The sequence below is a fragment of the Schistocerca americana genome, chromosome 7 (assembly GCF_021461395.2).
Source record: "Schistocerca americana isolate TAMUIC-IGC-003095 chromosome 7, iqSchAmer2.1, whole genome shotgun sequence".
NCBI classification, from domain to species: domain Eukaryota; kingdom Metazoa; phylum Arthropoda; class Insecta; order Orthoptera; family Acrididae; genus Schistocerca; species Schistocerca americana.
Genome location: NC_060125.1, coordinates 628,720,111 through 628,744,059, shown reverse-complemented (window position 1 = coordinate 628,744,059; position 23,949 = coordinate 628,720,111). Strand labels below are relative to the sequence as shown.

Here is a 23,949-nt window from a genome sequence, read left to right as displayed (position 1 = left end):
TAATAGTAATTACAGTTTTTTTCACAAAGTCTCATTAGTAAAAGAAATTGCACACAGAAGTAGTGGATTTCCATGCAGTCTTGAAGAAGTAGTGTTGTCCTTCCAACGGAAAGACAGTGCTGACTCTTGACATGCAGACAGGTAATGGGCCACAACAGAGCAAACCCACAGCAGAGTCAGTCGAAGTTTTGAATATTGGTAGGTATGTCATCACAGAGCAGACCCACTGTAGTCCTAGTAGAGATTATGGTATTGGTGGGCCACCAGAGGTGCAGACCCACTGCAGTCCCTGTAGAAATAATGGTATTGGTGGGCCATCGAATGTGCAGACCCACTTCAGCCCTTGTAGAGACAGCCAGCAGCCATCTGTTGCGACTGTCCAGGTGCACAATCACCATCGAAGAGTCTTGCGGACAATATAGCAAGTCCATAAACCACCACTTGTGAACTCACAAAGTTGTTGGAATTGTCCTTAGAACCAGAAATGCTGTTATCCAGTCCCTTGCTGAATTATTAACACACATGCAAACACTAACAGTCCCAATGTCTCACATATTGTGCATTACTATGACCAACAGAAACATGTACACTGAAATGAATGCTTACAAGTTACTTAATTTGCTGTACTGGTGTCCATTACAATTTTATAACATGAGAATACAATTACAAAGATACAGAAAACGTCATTAAAAAAATAATAATACAGGTAACATTTGTAGTAACACAGGCTTTACAAAAGAATAGAAATAAACATATACATCAGTGTTACAGGAATTATGACATAAATAACAGAACGGATAAATAATGTCTAAACATCTTTACCAAGTAAATAACATAGTATTAATGCAAATTATATTTGAGAATAACAGTATTCGTCATCATAGTTAATGTAGCTTAGTACTAGAAAAATTCTACAACATAAATTTTATTAGCTAAACACATAAAGACAGGAAAAACACAAATACACAAGAGTACACACACACATAGCAGAATAACACAGGAGGAAAGGACAGGATTTGTTTTCAGTGTAACATTTGGTACTGCAGTCCAACCCAAAACTTCATTCGATAGATCTTTCCTCTTATTTCAACATTTGTTTCCACCAAAAAAATCCTATCCACGCATGCTTTCTGTATTTATATGTTCACGTATTTCTTATCTCATTACCTATTTTCCTGTATCTTACCTCACCATTTATTTCCAAGAAAATCCTACCTAAACCTGTTGTCCCTAAACCCTACTGTTTTTGTTCATATCATCTTTCAAAATCCTTTTTTGGGCAAACCATTTTCTTATAGCTTCTCAATGCATTTCATCCAATTCATCACAACTAGTTCTCTTATATAGCCTACCCCATCTTAAGCTAACTTACATCTACTGAGCTCAGATGCTAAACTAAGGGACGAGGCAATGCAGCAGCACATAACAAATTAACACAAACAGCAACAACAACAAAAAAATGCAAATTGGCAAAGCAAGCAGAAGTATATATAAATTAGCAAAGCAATTACAATATGACAACTAATATAAGGCAATGTGCAGCATCAAGAAAAATAAATCAGTAGTAAAACTGGCTTAACGGAGTAATACAAAGTGAAATTCAGTAGCACTATGCCTGGCAAACAACAGCAGCAAATGCAATAACTTATATCTAAACATGAAAAAGCTCAAGCAGAAAAAATAATACACTCAAGACAACAATGCAGATAAGGGAAATGTCTATGTCATTAAAGTGGTGCACCACAACAAGTTAATCTAACAAAAAAATTACCAAGTAGTTGAAAAGAAAATTATGTATGCAGTTACTGTTGTTAATCCCTTCTTATTGTTCTTTCCTTTCCAAGTGCTCCTTTTTCGAAGAATGTGGATCATAAAGTAATTATTTAACAGATCTGTTAACAGAAAGCGTTCACATTAGCAAATGCATTTAATTTTATTTTATAAAACCAATGCTGCAACACAGCTGGAAACCAGATATTAAACAAAATGAGCAATCTCTCAACTAGAAAGACAATAGATGTAAAATGTTTCTCATCATTTCATTAGGCATTTTAGTAAATATCATAAAATAAGAGCTCCACAGTGTAATCATATGTTTTCAAGTTTGAGCATGTCGTATTTGCGATGCTTTCTACAAAGAAATGTCAATAGCGAGGATACTGGCCTCCTTTTTTTTTTCACCTGTGCCTCTGAAAGGCACACACTAATGGCTTTTTTCCAGGCAACTGTCACGCAGCTGGGTGCCCGTGACACGTTCCGTGAAGGTTACTTAACTTTCTTACCGAAATATTTATGACACCAGTTTGCACTACAGTGACAGTCTCATATAAAAAATTTCACAGGTCGAGAATTTGCGTTGCAGATGTGTAGAAACAAAATCCTATGAATATAACAGTGTGCAAAAAATTTTCACCTGCATTGTGATACATTCACACATTTACACACATTTCATAACTCTTAAAGTACGATTCTCAGCTTATTGATCATAAACATACCTCAACAGCATAATACACATCGTCATCGTAATAATAACATCATAACAGATCAATCACATCTCAGAATCGTCACAGCTTCTTTCAATAATTTCAAGACCATCAATAAAGTCATCTACCTCAATCGTACTTCAAAAATCATGATCCCTTACGAAATACATCATTCAAAGCTCTCATAGTATCACAGTGGTTCTGAAAAATATGAACAGTTCACAAAGTACAGACAAAATACAGTTTCATAAGTGTGAAGTTATCCAACTGTGTAATTGCGTAAACATATGTCTCTGACGTAGTAAACAAAATGTTTGTTTCTCTGTTAAATAATCAGATAGCTGTGTAATGCTGTGTTAGAGAAATATGGTACCGATGTGTAAAGTTGTACAAGCAAATAACATATTAGCTAGGGCTCCTTGTGCTCGCCAAACACATGGTACACAAAGTAAGTGTGTACTCCCCTGAGGATTAATGTAATTATAACCTCAGGTGTTTCAGATTACAGCAATGGAATGAAATGTATCATGGAAAACTTTCTTTGTAATTCAAAAATCTTTAAAAATAAATGTTTTAAGTACAAAATTAATCACTCAAAGGCGTGTCCTGTAGTGCTAAATGTGCGTCTTGCTGTAAGATAATTCTGTGGAAGTGTCGTAGTTATTGTCCTCTGTAAGAAAAGTTCTGCTGAAGTCAGTGTACTCACCTCATCATAAACAAAAGTGAAATGCTTTGCGTATAGATATCGTAGTTATTATGCTTATTGGCGTGATGAAGAAAGTACTGTGCTGTAACGTATTGTTGTGCTACGGAAAAGGCTGTCTCATTGTAGCTATACCACAAAAGTTACTTCTCAAATATGTTTTACTTTCCAGAATAATACAGAAAAACTGCGCAGATATAAAACAGATACACCACAAAAGCAACAATGCAAATTGTGTCACACATTAGTAGTGTTATGATATAATGGTGTAGCTGTCAAAGAAACCAAAAGCTAAGTCACCTTTAATCTCACAGAAAGTACTTTAAATCCAGAATGTATTCTCAAGTAAACCAAAATGGTGCATTAAAATCTCATTAGCAGTACCATTATATGTTCTTAGTATGTGAGCCTTATAGTCATTATGTAATCATGCAAGTAACAAGCAAGAATATACACTCACAAAACACTGTGTCATCTGTTCACTATAACAATGCACTCGTAAATACTGTCTAACAATGTTCCCTAGGTTGTAGACTAGATAGTTAACTTCAAAACATTGTTGCATGTTAACAGTTTCTCAGTGTGACAAATTGTACTAGTAGCGTGAAGTGAAAAGTTTTATGGCAAAGACTAAGTTAAAAAGCAGATTATCTTCCAATAAACGGTTTTACATGTGAAATGTGGTGCACTCTTTTACCCTTTCTAGTACGCAGAGTTTCAACTTAAAAGCAATTATCATGTTGTATACGTCGGTAAGGAATGCTAAAATTTGCTCAAGGTTAGTGTCTATGTTATTTTTCTCTGAGCCAGCCGGAGCACGTGCCTGCCTGCGGTGCGAGTCATTGTCTGTTATCTCTTTGTTGGCGTGCATCGTTATTGGGATTAGGAGACCTAATTTCTACAAATTCACCTTGTCCAGAGGGCCCAGCCCTGTTTGAATCCCGCCAGTTGTGATGAGATTCTGGTCTGTCGTTATGATTATATCGTCTTTCGTCATGTCGGTAGTTCCTGTAGTTTCTTTCTTGTCGGTTAAGTGGTGGAGAATTTCTCCCTGAATTATCATTGCACGGTGGACCGTTGCATCTGAAGTTATTCTGTCTCCCTTGATAATAATTGTTTTGGTTCCCATATTGTCTGTTTCTATGGTTATCTCTGTCATATTCATTACTACGGAAGTGCGATCTTTCTCTGTAACTATTATTCTGCCAACGGTTGTCATAAGGGTGGTGTCTGTTTTGGTCACGATTTACGTTGTAAGAATAGCCTTGTCGTGTCCAGTTATTATTTCTTTCATCGCGGAATTGTGACGGATGTGACCTGTAATTGTTGTGTTCCTGTTTTTGCGTTCCGCGATTGTCAGTGTCAATTTCCAGTTCTTGTAACAGTCCCTGAAAAGCTTCAATGTCGTCTTTGCAACGTCCTGCCAAAATAATATGTCGTAAATGTTCAGGTAATTTGATTAAGCAAATGCGGATGAATTCTGAGGGGATGTATGGGTTTGACAGGTACTGATTCTTGTGAAACATGTCTTCAAAATATTTCACAAGACTGGAGAATTCAGATTGTTTGAAATGTTTCATCATTATGATGCTATGTTTTACTCGGTCTTGTGTAGCTTGAGACCAATGTGCTGAGAGGAAGGCATGATAAAAATCTCCTTCACTGTGGCAATCGTGAATGACCGATCGCATTCTTACAGCTGGTTCATTCTCTAAATAGCCACACATAACTTCTAATCTGTGCTCTAATGACCAGTTGGGAAGAAAACAATGATAGAATTGATGAAGCCACGCTTGTGGATGAATGTCGTTGCCGGAATTATTAAATGTTTCGAATTTACGTGTAGTAATAAACAGCTTATAGTCAAAATCATCATGTCGGCGAGTCGCATATCGGGCATTGTTACTTCGTTTCGGCGGTTCCATCTCAAAATTCGGTGTATCTTGCGAATTTCTTTCATAATTTCCGAAGTGTGGCTGTTCCGTATTTCAATGTCCCTCTTCCCATATTGGAGCGCGAGTGTCCTCTAAAATACGCAATTCTTTTATTACCTGTGTCAGCTGATCTAGTACTTCCCGGATTTCTCTTTGGTGTTGCGTATTAATTTGATTCTGATTTTGTTTGAATTTCCTAATTTGTTCGCACTCTTCTGTGTCATTAAAGACTACCGGTTTTGTGTCATTCACATTATCATCTACCTTCATAGATAAATTATTTAGTTGATCCGGAAGTTCAATTACTTTCTCTGATAATGAACTTATTTCCTCCATGTGTCTTTCTGACCCAATTTTCCGAGTATCTACAGTTTCCTTTAAGTTTTCCTGAGTTTTTGCAAGTTGCGTAACTGAATCGGTAGATGCAACTGAGTCAATTTTAGCTTGCAAGGTCTGATGATTTTCATGAACAATAGTTTGCAGTTGTTTCATGGCTGCTTCGTGATTCTGTAACGCATTTTCATGCCGCGAAAAAATAGGTTGAAGATGCTCACAAATTTAACTCATTTGAGAAAACGGCGAGGACCCAAAACCTGAGTCTACAGTATTTGCAATATTGTGTTGTGTCATTTTGGATACCTGAGGCGAGCTGTTGCCGACCGATTGATCTATAATGCTTCCCTGTTAATTATTTGTTTCACTGTCTACACCACTATTGCCACCCACTCCATTTCCCTATGCACTATTACCAAATTACTACTTTGAATGTCTGTTAATTCATTACACAGTGGTGCTGATAATATACGCTCGTCGTCACTATTATTTCTCAGTTTACTTTGGAGCCTAGTGTTACGTTTTTCACACGCCATTATTGTCACAATATTTCTCACGATAACACAGAAAAGCACAATTTGAACAGCAAAAATAAGAGAACACATTAACATAGCACTGAAAATAATATCTACTTAATTGCAAGCGCAGCTGCGAAATACTTCGCGCAAATCTACATGCATGCCACAACTGTTTTACTGTACAACAATGAAAGACTGCAACTACAAAGGAGATACTCTCTACAGTTACACGCTAGCAATAAACAAAAGATACACTAATTACACAAACTGCAAGAAAAAATCAGAAGATTCCAGTGACGTATCCTGGCAGGTTCGCCGTATGAAACGTCCCCTTAGAAATATTAATGAATGACTGTGCTGATAAACCTCTTACATTATTTTCTTTTCAAACAGCTGAGCAGAACTGAACATACTCAGACATTTCTCACTTTACTTATTCTGATCATCACTAAATTGACACACAATATTTTTTTAGTGCAACGCAATCTGACTTTCAATAATCCCTACAAAAGAATGGACCTGTCTAACATTAACCTATACCTTTCATAAATCACTTTCCTCACGTAAATCTTCGTTACTTTAACTACTGCAGTACAGCGAGCGCCACTACTGCCATCTAAATAAAAGATTCAAATTATTGAAGGCACTATCTACTGATAGGCATAGTTATCAAATGAAAGATTTTGATAAAGAACAAACAATGTATTTACCTTAATTGTGTTCAAAAGTCGTAATATATATAGCAGTTCATGACATCCATTCTACAAATGTACTGTTTCTGATGTTCACACGTCCAGATCATCCGCTCTCAAAACTCCGCCATTTCTCTCCCCACATCCACCACTGCTGGCGGCTCACCTCCAACTGCGCAACGCTACGCGCTGTTAACATCCAGCTGCCCAACACTACAATAGCAAACAACAATGCAAACCAGCGACAGACTGCACACAGCAAAACCAGTGATTTTCATACAGAGCGCTATGTGGCGCTACCAGTATGAAAGCCTAAACAGCCTACTTACAGAGTTTATCTATTATCTCCGTAACGCTTTCGCGATTGCTAAATGATGGTGCTCTCCGTTGGGTCTTCTCTATCTCTTCTAGCAACCCTATCTGATACGGATCCACACCGGTGAGCAGTAGTTAAGCAGTGGGCGAACAAGTATACTGTAACCTAATTCCTTTGTTTTTGGACTGCATTTCCTTAGGTTTCTTCCAATGAATCTCAGTCTGGCATCTGCTTTACCGACGGTTAATTTTATATCGTCATTCCATTTTAAATCACTCCTAGTGCCTACTCCCAGATAATTTATGGAATTAGCTACTTCCAGTTTCTGACGTGCTATATTGTAGCTAAATGATAAAAGATCTTTCTTTCTGTGTATTCGCAGCACATTACTCTTGTCTACACTGAGATTCAATTGCCTTTCCTTGCACCATACGTCAATTCGTTGCAGATCCTCGTGCATTTCAGTGCAATTTTCCAACCTCTCGATGTACTACAGCATCATCCGCAAAAAGCCTCAGTGAACTTCCGATGTTGTCCACAAGGTCATTTATATATATCGTGAATAGCAACGGTCCTGCGACACTCCCCTGCGGCACACCTGATATCACTCTTACTTCGGAAGAATTCTCTCCATTGAGAATGACATGCTGCGTTCTGTTATCTAGGAACTCTTCAATCCAATCAAACAATTGGTCTCATAGTCCACATGCTCTTACTTTGTTCATTAGATGACTGTGAGGAACAGTATCAAATACCTTTCGGAAGTCAAGAAACATGGCATCTACCTGGGAACCCGTGCCTATGGCCCTCTGAATAGCGCAAGCTGGGTTTCACATGATCGTCTCTTTCGAAACCCATGCTGATTCCTACGGAGTAGATTTCCAGTCGCTAGAAAAGTCATTAAACTCGAACATAAAGATTCTACAACTGATCGACGTTAGAGATATAGGTCTATAGTTCTGCACATCTGTTCGACGTCCCTTCTTGCAAATGGGGATGACCTGTGCCCTTTTCCAACCCTTTGGAACGCTACGCTCTTCTAGAGACCTCCTGTACACCGCTGCAAGAAAGGGGGGGGGGGGGGGGGGCGGGCAAGTTCCTTCGCGTACTCTGTGTAAAATCTAACTGGTATCCCATCAGGTCAAGTGGCCTTTCCTCTTTTGAGTGTTTTTAATTGTTTTTCTATCCCTCTGTCATCCATTTCGATATGTACCATTTTGTCATCCTTGCACCAATCTAGAGAAGGAACTACAGTGCAGTCTTCCTCTGTGAAACAGGTTTGGAAAAAGACATTTACTATTTCGGCCTTTAGTCTGTCATCCTCTTTTTCAGTATCATTTTGAGCATTTCATTTTGATTCACCTACCGCTTTGACATAAGACCCAAATTTCTTACGATTTTCTGCCAAGTCAGTAAATAGAACTTTACTTTCGAATTCGTTGAACGCCTCTCGCAGAGCCCTCCTCACACTACATTTCGCTTCGTGTAATTTTGGTTTGTCTGCAAGGCTTTGGCAATGTTTTGATTGCTGTGAAGTGCGCTTTGCTTCCGTAGCAGTTATCTAACTCGGTTGTTGTACCACGGTGGCTCTTTTCCATCTCTTACGATCTTGCTTGGCACATACTCATCTAATGCATATTGCACGATGGTTTTGAACTTTTTGTTCACTGATTCTCAACACTATCTGTACTTGAGATAAAACTTTTGTGTTTAGCCATCAAGTACCCTGAAATCTGCTTTTTGTTACTTTTGCTAAACAGAAAAATCTTCCTACCTTTTTTTGATATTTCAGTTTACGGGTGAAATCACCGATGCTGTAACCGCTTTATGATTGCTGATTTCCCTCGTGATACCTTCCTCACGTTGCTTCATCCTGGGAAAGGAGGTTACTGAAGAAAGACGGTGAAATCATAAATTCCGTTGAAGTACTTGCTTTTGTGGTACTGGAATACCAGGGATTAGAAAACAGTCCTCCGAAGACAAGGCACAGTTTTCAAACACTATTTAATATTCCAAATGGAACGAGTGAGCAAATCACTCGGAAACTCTTCGTCAAATTCCAAGGACAGGCAACGTAGCTGATTATCTAGCGGGGTATGTTGGGCCCCAGGCGTACTGTAGTAGACAAAATGTCGGCATGGTTTCTGGAATTATTCTGCAAAGTGGAAGGAAATCCTTTTGTACAATTGTAGTAGAGACTGGTTGGAAGCAATCAAGCAAGCAAAAAATAGTGAGACGGAGCCTACACATATTTCCATTCAAAATCCAAAGCTATCAGGATCTGTGACAGGCTGACTTTGCGAATCAGAATCTCGCGATGAATAATAATGGAGGATTTTACTTTGGCAACATCTGGTTCGCAGATGAAGCACACTTCTACCTAAATGGAGTCGTCAATAAACAAACCTTGCGACTTTGGGATTCCGAAATTCCATTTGGGATACCGAAATTCCCATTTGTGTCAAGCGATACCACTGAATTCTCCCAAAGCTATTGTTTGGGCTGCGGATGCAGTAGAATGTTGGCCCTTTCTCCATTCGATGAACGATCACCAGTGACCACAACGCACCGAACGGGTGTTTCGCTTTCTTGACGAACACTTCGGGAATGTCCGCAGCTCGTGGTCGCGCGGTAGCGTTCTCGCTTCCCGCGCCCGGGTTCCCGGGTTCGATTCCCGGTGGGGTCAGGGAGTTTCTCTGCCTCGTGATGACTGGGTGTTGTGTGATGTCCTAAGGTTAGTTAGGTTTAAGTAGGTCTAAGTTCTAGGGGACTGATGACCATAGATGTTAAGTCCTATAGTGCTCAGAGCCATTTTGAACTTCAGGAATAGGGTCACTTCGTTGGATTATTGCAAAGTCACAGGTGAGTGGATGGATTGGCCTCCATGTTAGCTGTTTCTGACTACTTTCAGCGGGACAAATTGAACGACTGTTTGTACCGGAACCATCTCATCACGCTGGACGAGCTTGAATCGGCGACCTGAGTGGCATCTCAATCCACTACCGTTGAAACAATGTAGGATGTGATGGTAAACATCAGCGTTCGTTTGCACGTCCTCCGTACTGCGAATGATTGACATTGGGAAGAGACTGTGACGTAGTTGCAAAGACTGCTTGCAAAGGACAAGTTTAACTATGCACGTTGACAGTGTACGTCCTGCAAAGCGTTCAGCCTCGTCTGTTAGCAGCCTTTCGAACTATTTCGAATCTTCTGTACAACTTTTGTATAAAATTCTTACAGCTTTCACAATAGACATACCTTTGGTTGCACTCTTCTATCGATCTCCATTTTCGAGATATTTAATTTTCAAATCAGGAACGCCTTTTGTTGACCTCCTGTATTAAACAAAGTGCAGGATTCTTTCATTTCTTACTTAAGAAAGCAACAAAGGAAATAAATATTCCGGGTACGCCATTCTGAAAATATTGGCGTCTGCCTTCAAGCCACTGGTGTAGAAATCCGATCCCAAAGCTAATTACAAAAGTTGACTTGCAGAGAGAGAAAGAAGAAGAGAACTGCTGTCAGAAAATGAGCAAAACTTCTGTTCTTATATTAGGACGCCTGAAGCATCACTGAAAAGAGAACCGCCCAGCTGTAGTAGAATATAAGTACGGAGATGTTATAACTATTGTGAAACCACAGCATTGTATCGTGTTCCTGGATTTATAATCTACAAGTTCCTACAAAATAGTTAGGATGCCTTTCGCTAAGCGTAATTGTATTCCCTTCTCAGATGAGGCGTAGAAAGAACGACCATTTGTGTGTCTCATTGCCTGATTTAGCTATCGTGACCTTAATTCTAAGTGTAACCCATTAAAGGTAGATTTTTTTTTCGTATATAGATTGCGACCTGCCAATACGTTATTGGAATTTTCGCGAGATCTATAGCGTAATTTTTTAGAGAGTGTGTCATTTAAAATTCATCACAGGCGCCAACGAAACTGATCTGGAGCAGCCTTGTTTTTCGCATGCGTTCGATGTCCTCCACTATTCTTGTTGTTGTTGTTGTCTTCAGTCCTGAGACTGGTTTGATGCAGCTCTCCATGCTACTCTATCCTGTGCAAGCTTTTTCATCTCCCAGTACCTACTGCAACCTACATCCTTCTGAATCTGCTTAGTGTATTCATCTCTTGGTCTCCCTCTACGATTTTTACCCTCCACGTTGCCCTCCAATACTAAATTCTTATTTGACGTTAATTCCACAAACATGAAAAATATGCCACCGGAGCCAACAAGATATGCGTGCTCTATAGTGTTCATAAAAGAACGTGACATTGCAGTTCTTATGAGTACCACGGCCCTTTCCGGCAGGGAGTGATTTAAAATTTCAGACCAGTTTAATAATCCCTAACTGTGCGTTTAAATACAAGCGAGCTCTCCGTAACACATGGCAGAGTTAAGACTTTTAGCAAGTGCCTTTTCATTGACATACTGACTACCTGTGATCCCGGGACAGAGGCGAGGCTTTGCAATGTATGTCTTGCAAGGCAACTAGTGTGACGTCTCAAGTTTCTTGTGTATTAATTCTGTAGACAAAACCAAGATTGAAATTTTTAAGTTTAGCTTAACGTAGAACTTACTTAAAAGCTAGTATACTATTTTGCAATTGTCTTTTTGTTAATGTCTTACTGGTTGCTGCTACAATTTTTATTCAGTACTGCCTCATTATAGAATCACGTCGTGTCTGTGGAGGTTGATATCGAAACTGAAAGTTGTCGGTAAGATGTGTAACTTTCACTACTAAATTTTAACTTGGTGTTAACGCGCAGGTTCACTGCGATGATACATTCGTTACCAAGCTATCTGTATATATACAAATGTAGTTGTCTTTGGCACATATGTAAGGACCCGCTGCAGTTCCGGTCCTACGGGACAATCAGGTTCCAAGCCGCGCCTCGTGGCGAACAGCGGGTTGGGTATTTGATAGACACAATAGCGTGGAGCCTAGTTTGCTGTTGTGTGCTGCTTGCCTTGGCCATTGGATGCGCCCCTATGGTCTTGGTAAGATGCTACATGGTTGAGCAGAAATTGAGCGCCTTTGCAATCAGAGGTCAGCATTCATTCACGGAAATTTTGTGTTTAATGTGTACCTATTTTTCTGGATTGCATTACGATGTTTAAGTCGGAGGATTGGCGGATTGTTCTGTGGTTTCAGTGCGTGTCTTACATGTGATGATATTACTTTCTGCCTTTATGAAGAGAGTAGCCTTCGCTATCTGGTATAGAATCGGTTTGCTATCTTATTTTTGTTCCAAGTTTTCATGTCTTGTAACCTCTTGTACCACGTTCTGTGATTACCAATGTTGTGTGTGCAGTCGTGACTTACTTATACTTTGGTACTACCTATATGCATTTCTACTCATGGAAAAACTGGTAGAAGCCGACCTCGCGGAAGATCGGTTCGGATTCCGTAGAAACGTTGGAACACGTGAGGTAATACTGACCCTACGACTTATCTTACAAGAAAGATTAAGGAAAGGCAAACCTACGTTTCTAGCATTTGTAGACTTAGAGAAAGCTTTTGACAATGTTGACTGGAATACTCTCTTTCAAATTCTGAAGGTGGCAGGGGTAAAATACAGGGAGCGAAAGGCTATTTACAATTTGTACAGAAACCAGATGGCAGTTATAAGAATCAAGGGGCATGAAAGGGAAGCAGCGGTTGGGAAGGGAGTGAGACAGGGTTGTAGCCTGTCCCCGATGGTATTCAACCTGTATATTGAGCAAGCAGTAAAGGAAACAAAAGAAATGTTCGGAGTAGGTATTAGAATCCATGGAAAAGAAATAAAAACTTTGAGGTTCGCCGATGACATTGTAATTCTGTCAGAGACAGCAAAGCACTTGGAAGAGCAGTTGAACGGAATGGATAGTGTCTTGAAAGTAGGAGATAAGACGTTCATCAACAAAAGCAAAACAAGGATAATGGAATGTAGCCGAATTAAGTCGGGTGATGCTGAGGTAATTAGATTAGGAAATGAGACACTTAAAGTAGTGGAGGAGTTTTAGTATTTGGGGAGCAAAATTACTGATGATGGTCGAAGTAGAGAGGATATAAAATGTAGACTGGCAATGGCAAGGAAAGCGTTTCTGAAGAAAAAAAATTTGTTAACATCGGGTATAGATTTAAGTGTCAGGAAGTCATTTCTGAAAGTATTTGTATGGAGTGTAGCCATGTATGGAAGTGAAACATGGACGATAAATAGTTTGGACAAGAAGAGAATAGAAGCTTTCGAAATGTGGTGCTATAGAAGAATGCTGAAGATTAGATGGGTAGATCACATAAGTAATGAGGAGGTATTGAATAGGATTGAGGAGAAGAGAAGTTTGGCTAGAAGAGGGGATTGGTTGGTAGGACATGTTCTGAGGCATCAAGGGATTACCAATTTAGTATTGGAGGGCAGCGTGGAGGGTAAAAATCGTAGAGGGAGACCAAGAGATGAATACACTAAGTAGATTCAGAAGGATGTAGGTTGCAGTAAGTACTGGGAGATGAAGAAGTTTGCACAGGATAGAGTAGCATGGAGAGCTGCATCAAACCAGTCTAAGGACTGAACAACAACAACATCTCATATATTTCCTAAATCAATTAAATTCCCTTGCCGTAACTAGCCAGCCTGATTTACATGGAGTTGCACAACACAGCTACGCTCGATATGGGGTGGAACTTTCTGTCAGCAAGGACAATAATTTGTATCTCAAATTTTTTCTCCGTACAATTCCAAGCTGTCCCCCTATCGCGGTGAGCATTACCTATCGTCTTTCTATGCACTGATTTTCAGAACGGAAAATGAGTGACGCAGCAGATGTGGGAGTAAAGTTGATCATTTCATAAAAAATGTTAATAGTTTATGGTTCGTATTGGCGAGCTATCGTAATAGTCTGTGCCCGCATGAAGATTGCACTGCGCGGCGGTATAAACAGACTTGCTTATGTGTTTTCAGGGCAACGTGTGATGTCTATTAGGACTACCAGCTTCACGTAAATTCAGTTTTTGTTTGGTTTGCCCACTGTAAATCGTTACACAAAGTAAGAGTTCCCGGTCTAGGTAACATTTTGCAGGCAGATAGCGTTCATGGATGTAAATGCTTCCATTCATCTAAGCTTTGTATGTAAGAGGGCATTATTTAAATTCGGGGCGTATTCCGGACTTACAGAGGTAATCCGTTTTCAGAACACAGCGGGAATCTGTAGAACAACAAAGCCGTTCTTGCAATGTTTTTCAGGTGAAGACTATTTTCGTGAAGCTGTCGGTGCTATTCTGCCCTGTGCCATTTTCTTCATTTCTTCGTTACTGTTCCAATCGACATTCACTGTATCTACTTACTTTACTCAAGTCTTGATCTTCCTCCACAGTTTTTGCCCCCAAACTTAGATCCAGGACCAACCTATTTATTCCTAGGTATCTTCGGTAGTGTCCAGTCAAGTCATCTCTTTTCAAGTCAGGTTATGCCATAACGATCTTTTCTCCGTAATTCGACAGGAGCTCGTTATTGGTTGTTCGATATTCCCATCCAAACTGCAGCATTACACACACACACACACACACACACACACACACACACACACATACACACACTGAAGAGCCAATGAAACTGGTACAGGCATGCGTATTCAAATACAGAGAGATGCAAACAGACGGAATATGGCGCTGCGGTCGGCAATGTATATATAAGAGATCAAGTGTCTGGCGCAGTACATCGGTTACTCCAGCTACAAAGCCAGGTTATCAAGATTCAAGTGAGTTTTCAACGTGGCGTTATAGTCGGCGCAGAGCGACGGGTCACAGCATCAAATGGTTCAAATGGCTCTGAACACTATGAGACTTACCATCTGAGGTCATCAGTCCCCTAGAACTTAGAACTACTTAAACCTAAGGACATTACAGACATCCATGCCCGAGGCAGGATTCGAACCTGCGACCGTAGCAGTCGCGAGGCTCCGGACTGAAGCGCCTAGAACCGCTCGGGCACCGCGGCCGGCTGGATACAGCATCACCGAGGTAGCGACGAAGTGGGGATATTCCCGTACTACAGTTTCACGAGAGTACCGTGAATATCAGGAACTCGGTTAAGCATCAAATCTCTGACATCGCCGGGAGAAGATTCTGCAAGAACGGGACCAACGACGACTGAAGACAATCGTTCAACGTGACAGAAGTGCAACCCTTTCCGCAAATTGCTGCAGTTTTCATTGCTGGGCCACCAAGAAGTGTCAGCGTCGCGAACCATTCAACGAAACATCACTGATTTGGGCTTTCGGAGCCGAAGGGCCACTCGTGTTCCCTGGATGACTCCACGATACAAAGCTTTACGTCTCATCTGGAACTGTCAACACTATCGGACTGTTGATGACTGGAAACATGTTGCCTAATCGGACGAGTCGCGTTTCAAGCTGTATCGAGCCGATGGACTTATGCAGGTATGGAGACAACTTCATGAATCCATGGACCTTGCATGACAGGAGTGAACTGTTCGAGCTGGTGGAGGCGCTGTAATGGTGTGGGGCGTGTACAGTTGGAGAGATATGGGACCCCTACTACGCCTAGGTACGACTATGACAGATGACACGTACATAAGCGTCCTGTCTGATCACCTGCATCCACTCATCTCTATTGTGCATTCCTACCGACTTGGACAATTCTGGCAGGAGAATGCCACGCGCCAAGAACAGCTACAGAGTGGCTCCAGGAACTCTCTTCTGAGTTTAAACACTTCCGCTGCCCACCAGTCTCCCCAGACATGAAAATTACTGAGCATAACTTGCAACGTGCTTTTCAGAAGAGATCTCCACCTCCCTCGTACTCTTACGGATTTATGGATAACGCTGCAAAATTCATGGTGTCAGTTCCCTCCAGAGCTACTTCAGACATAAGTCGAGTCCATGCTACGTCGTGTTGCGGCACCTCTGCGTGCTCGCTGGGACCCTACGCGATATTATGCAGGTGTACCAGTTTCTTTGGCTCTTCGGCATATATATATATATATATATATATATATATATATATATATATATATATATATATATATACGGAGCAGATCATTTGTGAAACGTGTTCCAAACAGACGTTCCCCAAGCCAAGGACTACCAACGACAAGTACAGTTCGCATAGTTGTATTTGCAACAATCATTAATCCAGCCACAATTCCCGAGACTGGTGCTATTCACCGATGAATGCTCGTTTACTTAAGACGGCGCATTAAACAAGCACAGCCTACATGTTTGGGAATTCGAAAATTCGCATGCGCAGGTGATACAGAACCACCGGACTCCTAATATTCGCGGTACACTCGTGAAGTGAACGTCCGGGAAAATCATCGCCAACTCGGAAATGCTGTGTCCCAGCTCTCGTGCGCCAACTGTAACACCTCGTTCAAACTTATCTAAATCTAGATAACCTGCCATTGTAGCAGCAGTAACCGATCTAACAACTGGACCAGACACGTGTTGTCGTAAATAGGCGTTGCCTACCGCAGTGCCGTATTCTGCCTGTTTACATATCTCTGTATTTGAATACACATGCGTTTACGTTTTTTTTGTCGCTTCAGTCTATGATATGACATATTTCGTTTTGTGAATTGCATAAATCTACCTTTCTAAAAATGTGAAGCATGTTGCCTGTCTCTGCACCACTTTGAAATCTCACTAGACTACCCTAAAACCGGCAGCGGTGAACGTTTGTTAACTGAGTGAGGGTACATGATAGGCCTCGTAACTTAAGAAACATTTTTGTTCTATATAGTTATCCTCCTGTCTGTTACTCACAAAGCCGGCCGGTGTGGCCGTGCGGTTCTAGGCGCTTCAGTCTGGAACCGCTCGACCGCTACGGTCGCGGGTTCGAATCCTGCCTCGGGCATGGATGTGTGTGATGTCCTTAGGTTAGTTAGGTATAAGTAGTTCCAAGTTCTAGTGGACTGATGACCTCAGAAGTTAAGTCCCATAGTGCTCAGAGCCATTTCAACGATTTGTTACTTACAAATAAACAGTATTATAGCAAAATTGACACTGTCAGTTTGTAGTTCTTGTATTATTCGAAAATTATTGATTTGTAACGTCGAAAAGAGGGATGTTGTATTCAAAGAAACATATATGACTAGAAAACGCAATTTCCTAAAAAAATAAAGAAAAAGAGAGAGAAGCTCAAAGGAAAACCATATCAAACATCGGTCGAATACTTCGTCGAGCTTATATAAAGCCTCTTACTGTTATTCATAGACAACTTTCTCACTTATCAGTATTAAGAGAAAATGTTTGCTTTTGCTCATGATGAAGAATGTTCTGTTGTTTACAAGACAACAACACTAATTATGCAGATTCTTTTACGTTTGCGGATGTAAACTGCACTTGCACCAAAAGTAATTGTTTTGGTTATATAAAAACTCAGAAATTACACGATGATCTAAAGACGGCGAGGTAAAATGAATGTAGTGAACAATTTTATCTGGTAGTTATAATATTGCCTTTAAGAAATGATGGAATGCCGAAACGCGTAAGGTTGTCGTGTCGCACTGACGAGTCCTGGGAGGGAGTGGAACAACTGCAAGATTGCGCGACAAAGAACTTACTGGACAGGAGGTCTGGTGGTCGCGGGCTGCCTGCTGTGAACTTGTTCCACTGAAAAGAGGGCTGTAGGGTAAGCTAGAACACGGAACTCGTCTGGGATCTCAGGGTACACTGGATGCAATCATAAATCAGTGCATGCGGATATATACACTGGAAGCACCCCTGGCACATCCATTTTATAAACACGTCTATATACAAAGTTGACTAACTGCCTTCTTAGTACATCTACATCTACATGTCTACTCTGCAGTTCACATTTAAGTGCTTGGCAGAGGGTTCATCGAACCACAATCATACTATCTCTCTACCATTCCACTCCCGAACAGCGCGCGGGAAAAACGAACATCTAAACCTTTCTGTTCGAGCTCTGATTTCTCTTATTTTATTTTGATCATCATTCCTACCTATGTAGGTTGGGCTCAACAAAATATTTTCGCATTCGGAAGGGAAAGTTGGTGACTGAAACTTCGTAAATAGATCTCGCCGCGACGAAAAACGTCTTTGCTTTAATGACTTCCATCCCAACTCGCGTATCATATCTGCCACACTCTCTCCCCTATTACGTGATAATACAAAACGAGCTGCCCTTTTTTGCACCCTTTCGATGTCCTCCGTCAATTCCACCTGGTAAGGATCCCACACCGCGCAGCAATATTCTAACAGAGGACGAACGAGTGTAGTGTAAGCTGTCTCTTTAGTAGACTTGTTGCATCTCCTAAGTGTCCTGCCAATGAAACGCAACCTTTGGCTCGCCTTCCCCACAATATTATCTATGTGGTCCTTACAACTGAAGTTGTTCGTAATTTTAACACCCGGGTACTTAGTTGAATTGACAGCCCTGAGAATTTTACTATTTATCGAGTAATCGAATTCCAACGGATTTCTTTTGGAACTCATGTGGATCACCTCACACTTTTCGTTATTTAGCGTCAACTGCCACCTGCCACACCATACAGCAATCTTTTCTAAATCGCTTTGCAACTGATACTGGTCTTCGGTTGACCGTACTAGACGGTAAATTACAGCATCATCTGCGACACAACCTAAGAGACCTGCTCAGATTGTCAACCAGGTCATTTATAGAGATCAGGAACAGCAGAGGTCCCAGGACGCTTCCCTGGGGAACACCTGATGTCACTTCAGTTTTACTCGATGATTTGCCGTCTATTACTACCAACTGCGACCTTCCTGACAGGAAATCACGAATCCAGTTGCAGTGTAACTTCTCATAGTTCCCTGAGTTTAAGTCCCAATATCGCAGAGACGGGATCGCCGGGCTAAGTGTTGACTACATGGAAATAAGTCTAAGTCTCCTCGTAGTTAGGCAGCACTGCACTGCGATCTCACAAACCATATCTGACCGACCGACCTGCTGCTCCATCACTTCCAACACTGTCACCACTTCCATCACTGTCACAACAATGTGGCGGCTAGCCTTTTTCTAGCGGTACTGCACCCGGCACCACTTGTTCTACAAGTTTCCAGTGCTCTTGAGCATTGCGTGTGTATCACGCCGTAACACGTGAGGCCTATGTGACGAACAGGCTGTACGTCGTTGTCCAAGGGTTGCGTCTTGCGACGGCTGTTGAGCCTCGTGATGCGGCATAGTCCACTCTTGTTAAAAGAGTCAATATTACACATAAGCCACGTCCGCTCACGTCTGCCTCGCTGGTAACAAGAATTTCCAAGCCTATATCTCACTTGACTTTTAGCTCTATTTTCCATCATTCGCGACAAGTTGATTTTGAAAGTAACAAAAAGTGTGGTCAAGATATGAGAAGTACTAACGTGCGTCCAAATGGCAGAGTCGTCGCATAGCATGCAAATTGCGGCTACTTTTTATTGCGAACGAAATTCAGTTTAATGTTTTTAATCATGTAAACTACTCAGTGTGCTATGACTGTGCGGAATGCGGTTCAAATTATAAGCAAAATAGACTGTAAAGTTGATGCATTAAGTTGTTCTGAAAGCGGTGCTGATATTCAAGATAATAAAAGCGTGTTAAAAGCTGTGAGCTATCCGGGGAAGTTATCCTTGCATTACTGAGCAATTGTTTCACCAGGTATCCAGTCTAGTTTACCAAATTGCCAACCAGCTATCTTGTCCACCCAAAATATCTCTGGAACAATAACAGCTATTGGAAAACGACTTTCACCGGTATCAATGTAGGGCTGGGACCCATGAATGTACATATTTGGAAACATTCTAAAACGAAAGCATATGTGTTTTTTAACACAAACTTATGTTTTTTTAAATGGGCCTCGTATATTTTTTCTTCATGACAAATTGTTGCAAACAAATGTTTCTTAACATCAATGGGTAAAATGGCCCTTTGTAGAAACTTCCAATGTGATATCAGCACTACATACTAAACATAGCGTTCACATCTCATTCCCAAAGTGTTGCCCATTGGCTTGCATACATAGGGTCACTCTGCGGATGAAGGATGCCCTACTTCGTGCTACTGTTTCCTCTTTGATGGCTGTACAAGCATCAATAATGCGTTGCTTCATGTCCTCTGGTGTTGTTGGTTCATGTTGGTAAACAGTATCCTTCACTGCTCCCCAAAGACAATAATCCAGCGGTGTAAGGTCCGGAGATCGGGCAGGCCACCTAACTGGGCCACCTCGTCCAATCCACCTACCAGGGAACTTACGGTTCAGAAGTCGTCGTGCTCGTAAGGCGTTATGTGCAGGGCATCGTTCATGCTCATACCACATGACCATTCTCCGGTTCAGAGGTACGGTGTTCAAGAGAACAGGAAGATTGTGTCGTATAAATCTGGAGTATTGTCTGCCATTTTGGGTGCCATTTATAAAGAAAGGTCCGATAGTGGTATCTCCAATAATCCCACACCAAACATAAACTTTCCACGGACGTTGATGCTCTACCTGACGGAGCCATTTTGGATTGTCTGCGGACCAATAATGCAGATTCCTCATATTGACAATTCCTTTGTTGGAGAATGATGCCTCGTCGGTAAAGAGAACATCTGCAAAAAAATTTGGATTAGAAGTTTTTGCTGAGCCCACCGACAAATTGTTACCCTATTGCGGAAGTCATTTCCATGAAGATCCTGGTGTAAATGAACATGGTAAGGATGAAATTTATGACGTTTAAGAATACGCTGTGCACTTGATTTCGACACACCAACTTCACGTTCAATTTGACGTGTGCTGATTTGAGGATTCACAGCTATGGTAGCGAGCACAGCAACTTCAGCACTTTCATCTGTGCGTGTTCTAGGACGATGTCGACGTCTTGGATTTAAGCTTCCCGTTTCACGTAGACGAGATGTGAGACGACCAAACATCCGGCGCGAAGGCGATGGCTTGTCAGGGAATCGTCTTCTGTGCAGTCGTTCTGCCTGAACAGTATTTCGTCTACCTACAACAGGGTACAGTACAGATTTGTAGAGTAGGGTAGAAAACAGACATATTAACTTAATAATCATAATGTTCGCTAACAGTAGTATCAACAAACAAGCAATCTCATAACGTATTTCCCGTCAACGTACATTCTCCATAGATCAGCAGCATTTCTACCATATCTTCATGTGTGTACATTATACTGCACAGTGTAAGTTCCACAACACAACGTTTATTCACAATGTGTACTACCTCCGTGCCGTCACTAGATTACTCTGATGCACGACTACACTGGCAAGCGGTGTACTGCACGCCAAAGCAACAACAAATGGGATGCTCGGAGGGTGGTGGAATACAGGAGTTTGCATGGGTCGCAAATCATAAACAAGGCGAAGTGGTAACTGTGGCAGTAGTGGGAACTACGTTGGACACTTGACTAGGTAGAGCCAGGCTCTGCGCGACAGACACAATGGGTCATATAACGCATTAGATAAACCTTATTTTGGGTGTGCAGGATAAATAAGACAACCTGACGGGTGTACACCGATCGGTGCTGGTTCATATTGTGTACGTAGATGCGTAAAACGTGCAAGAGGGAAACCATTATGTGCTTATGAGAGTTGATGGCAGCAGACCGTATTATTCGTTTCGGACCTCTTGATAAGTATGGAGGTGTGATTACACATGTCAATCAGATCGCGATTACGGGCAGCATGGGGTTCACGCCTGAGCCTCAGGAAGTGTGTTTCAAGCGTCGGTTGTAGCGTCGGGTGTTTCAAGCGTCAACTTCGCGTCTCAATATCTCGGGATGTAATGGGAATATTGCGATGCAATCAACGCCATTGTGTATGTGCTTTGTCATGCTGTGGATTGCTGAAGAAAAAATATAGGAGGTCCATTTAAAAAAACATAAGTTTGTGTTAAAAAACACATATGCTTTCGTTTTAGAATGTTTCCAAATATGTACATTGATGGGCCCCAGCCCTATATTGATACCGGTGAAAGTCGTTTTCCAATAGCTGTTATTGTTCCAGAGATATTTTGGGTGGACAAGATAGCTGGGACACCCTGTATATAAAGAGAATTTAAATAAAAAGAAATAAATCAGTTAATATTTGGACAGTTATTTTAACATTGATCATTCTTCCGTTAAAATTTCAGCATATTAAACTTAATTCATAATTAAACTGGTGCCTTATTTATGATTGTGAAAATGTGAGTTTGTAATCTTACAGAACACACAAAATATCCCCATACTGTTAACAACACTGCATTCATAAAATAACACACGAAGAACGTTGAAACATATGCAAAAGGAAATTAACCAGAACCAACCGATTCAATTTTCACCCAAAGAAGCTACGGTCGTAGTGCAATCCTGTCCGTCATGAAATTACCACACACTGGCATACTAAATTGATACTAACTCTCTGTGAAATCTTCCCGAAAAGAATAGCTGAGGGCTACTTTGATGATTACACCACATGCTTCACTTGGTCAACTTTTTTTACACAAAGAGTGTAACTCCACAATAATTTTGACAATTAAAATAAATTACATTGAAACGCAATTTACAAAAGAAAAACCTCGAACTTCTTACTATAGTCATACTGTTAACCTGATGGGTCAAACAATTATATAAGCACGTGGTACTGGTCTCACAAAGTACACCCCACGTGGGTTGAACATAAAGAAAAGTTGCTATATTGAAAAATATTGTCAAGACGAGACGTTATAATCTCACGCATATTCGCATTTAATATTGGTGATCTTAGTTACATAATCAGCACGTGGTTCCACTTTGCTCACAAAGTAGTGACAAAGCAACTACTGGAAGATATTCTGAACTTCACACTCTTATTACACTGCATTGCAATTTAAGATAACATAAGATATTTTAGATCTAAACCTGAAACAAAGGTGATTAAATTTTCAGTTAGGCTGAACTTAAGAAATCCATTGTCCCACGGACTTGGCAGAGACGCGGTTAGCTGGAGATCTCACCACTTCAGACGCTCGCCGCGGACAGACTGGCCTGGGCCCTTACTGAGGGTGTCTCACAGATACAAACGGAAGTGGCCAGAGAGGCAGCTTCCTATACCAACATGACAAGAGACGGACAGGACCATACCAAGAATAGAAACCTCTTTGCTTTAGAAAGCGTAGCTACCTGTTCCGACGTTGGTCCTACTGTTCTCTAGCAGACAGGCTGGTCTGCTACCATCAAGCATGCAACTGCTCATTCATCCTTTCACACAGAAGGGGAAGGGGGATGACAGTATCTTATCATATACAGTATATAAAAGAAAATGGATGTAGGTTCAGTGTGAGACTGTGTGACATGAATTACATATAAGCTGTGCTTTAAAGTGTAGTAGTGTGACAGATCGTTCTTGTCAGTCTCCTCCCAGATAGAAACACCACAGTAAATTTAGAATCCAAGAGAGCCGGCCGAAGTGGCCGCGCGGTTCTGGCGCTGCAGTCTGGAACCGCGAGACCGCTACGGTCGCAGGTTCGAATCCTGCCTCGGGCATGGATGTGTGTGATGTCCTTAGGTTAGTTAGGTTTAACTAGTTCTAAGTTCTAGGGGACTAATGACCTCAGCAGTTGAGTCCCATAGTGCTCAGAGCCATTTGAACCATTTGAATCCAACAGAGACCTTTCAACACAAACAATCAAAAGAACACAGAGAAGTAGCCGGCTTCCTGTTTCTTTCTCACACTTTCGTTTATGTTTGTTTCGCTACCAAAGATACCAATATTACGGATAGTCCTATCATTTACTACGTTATTTATGCACTGTGCTAAAGCTGCCGAGTTTGGTAGAGCTGAACTGCAGCCACCGGACTTCTCGCCGCGCGTAGTTCTTGCAAGCGACTTCATTACTTTGTCTGTCACCGTCTTCTGCGTTTGTTGTCGGCCGCTCTCGCTGTGTCCGGAATGGCGGCCGCGGCTGCCCGATCCGAGGACACGACCACTTGCGAGTCCGGCGGCGACGTAGCGGACGCGTAATTAAGAGGCTCGGCACGTGGGGGCCCCCGCT

General features: G+C 41.3%; 1 protein-coding gene across 1 annotated transcript in view; it reads left to right on the top strand.

Annotated features, from left to right (window-relative positions):
• Nucleotides 1–23,846: 23,846 nt before the first annotated feature.
• Nucleotides 23,847–23,949, top strand: part of LOC124623154 (gonadotropin-releasing hormone II receptor-like) — a 117,699-nt gene continuing 117,596 nt past the window's right edge. Inside the window, exon 1 of the mRNA XM_047148945.1 lies at nucleotides 23,847–23,914. Coding sequence (XP_047004901.1) covers nucleotides 23,847–23,914 — 68 coding nt within the window. The remainder of the gene's footprint in view (nucleotides 23,915–23,949) is intronic.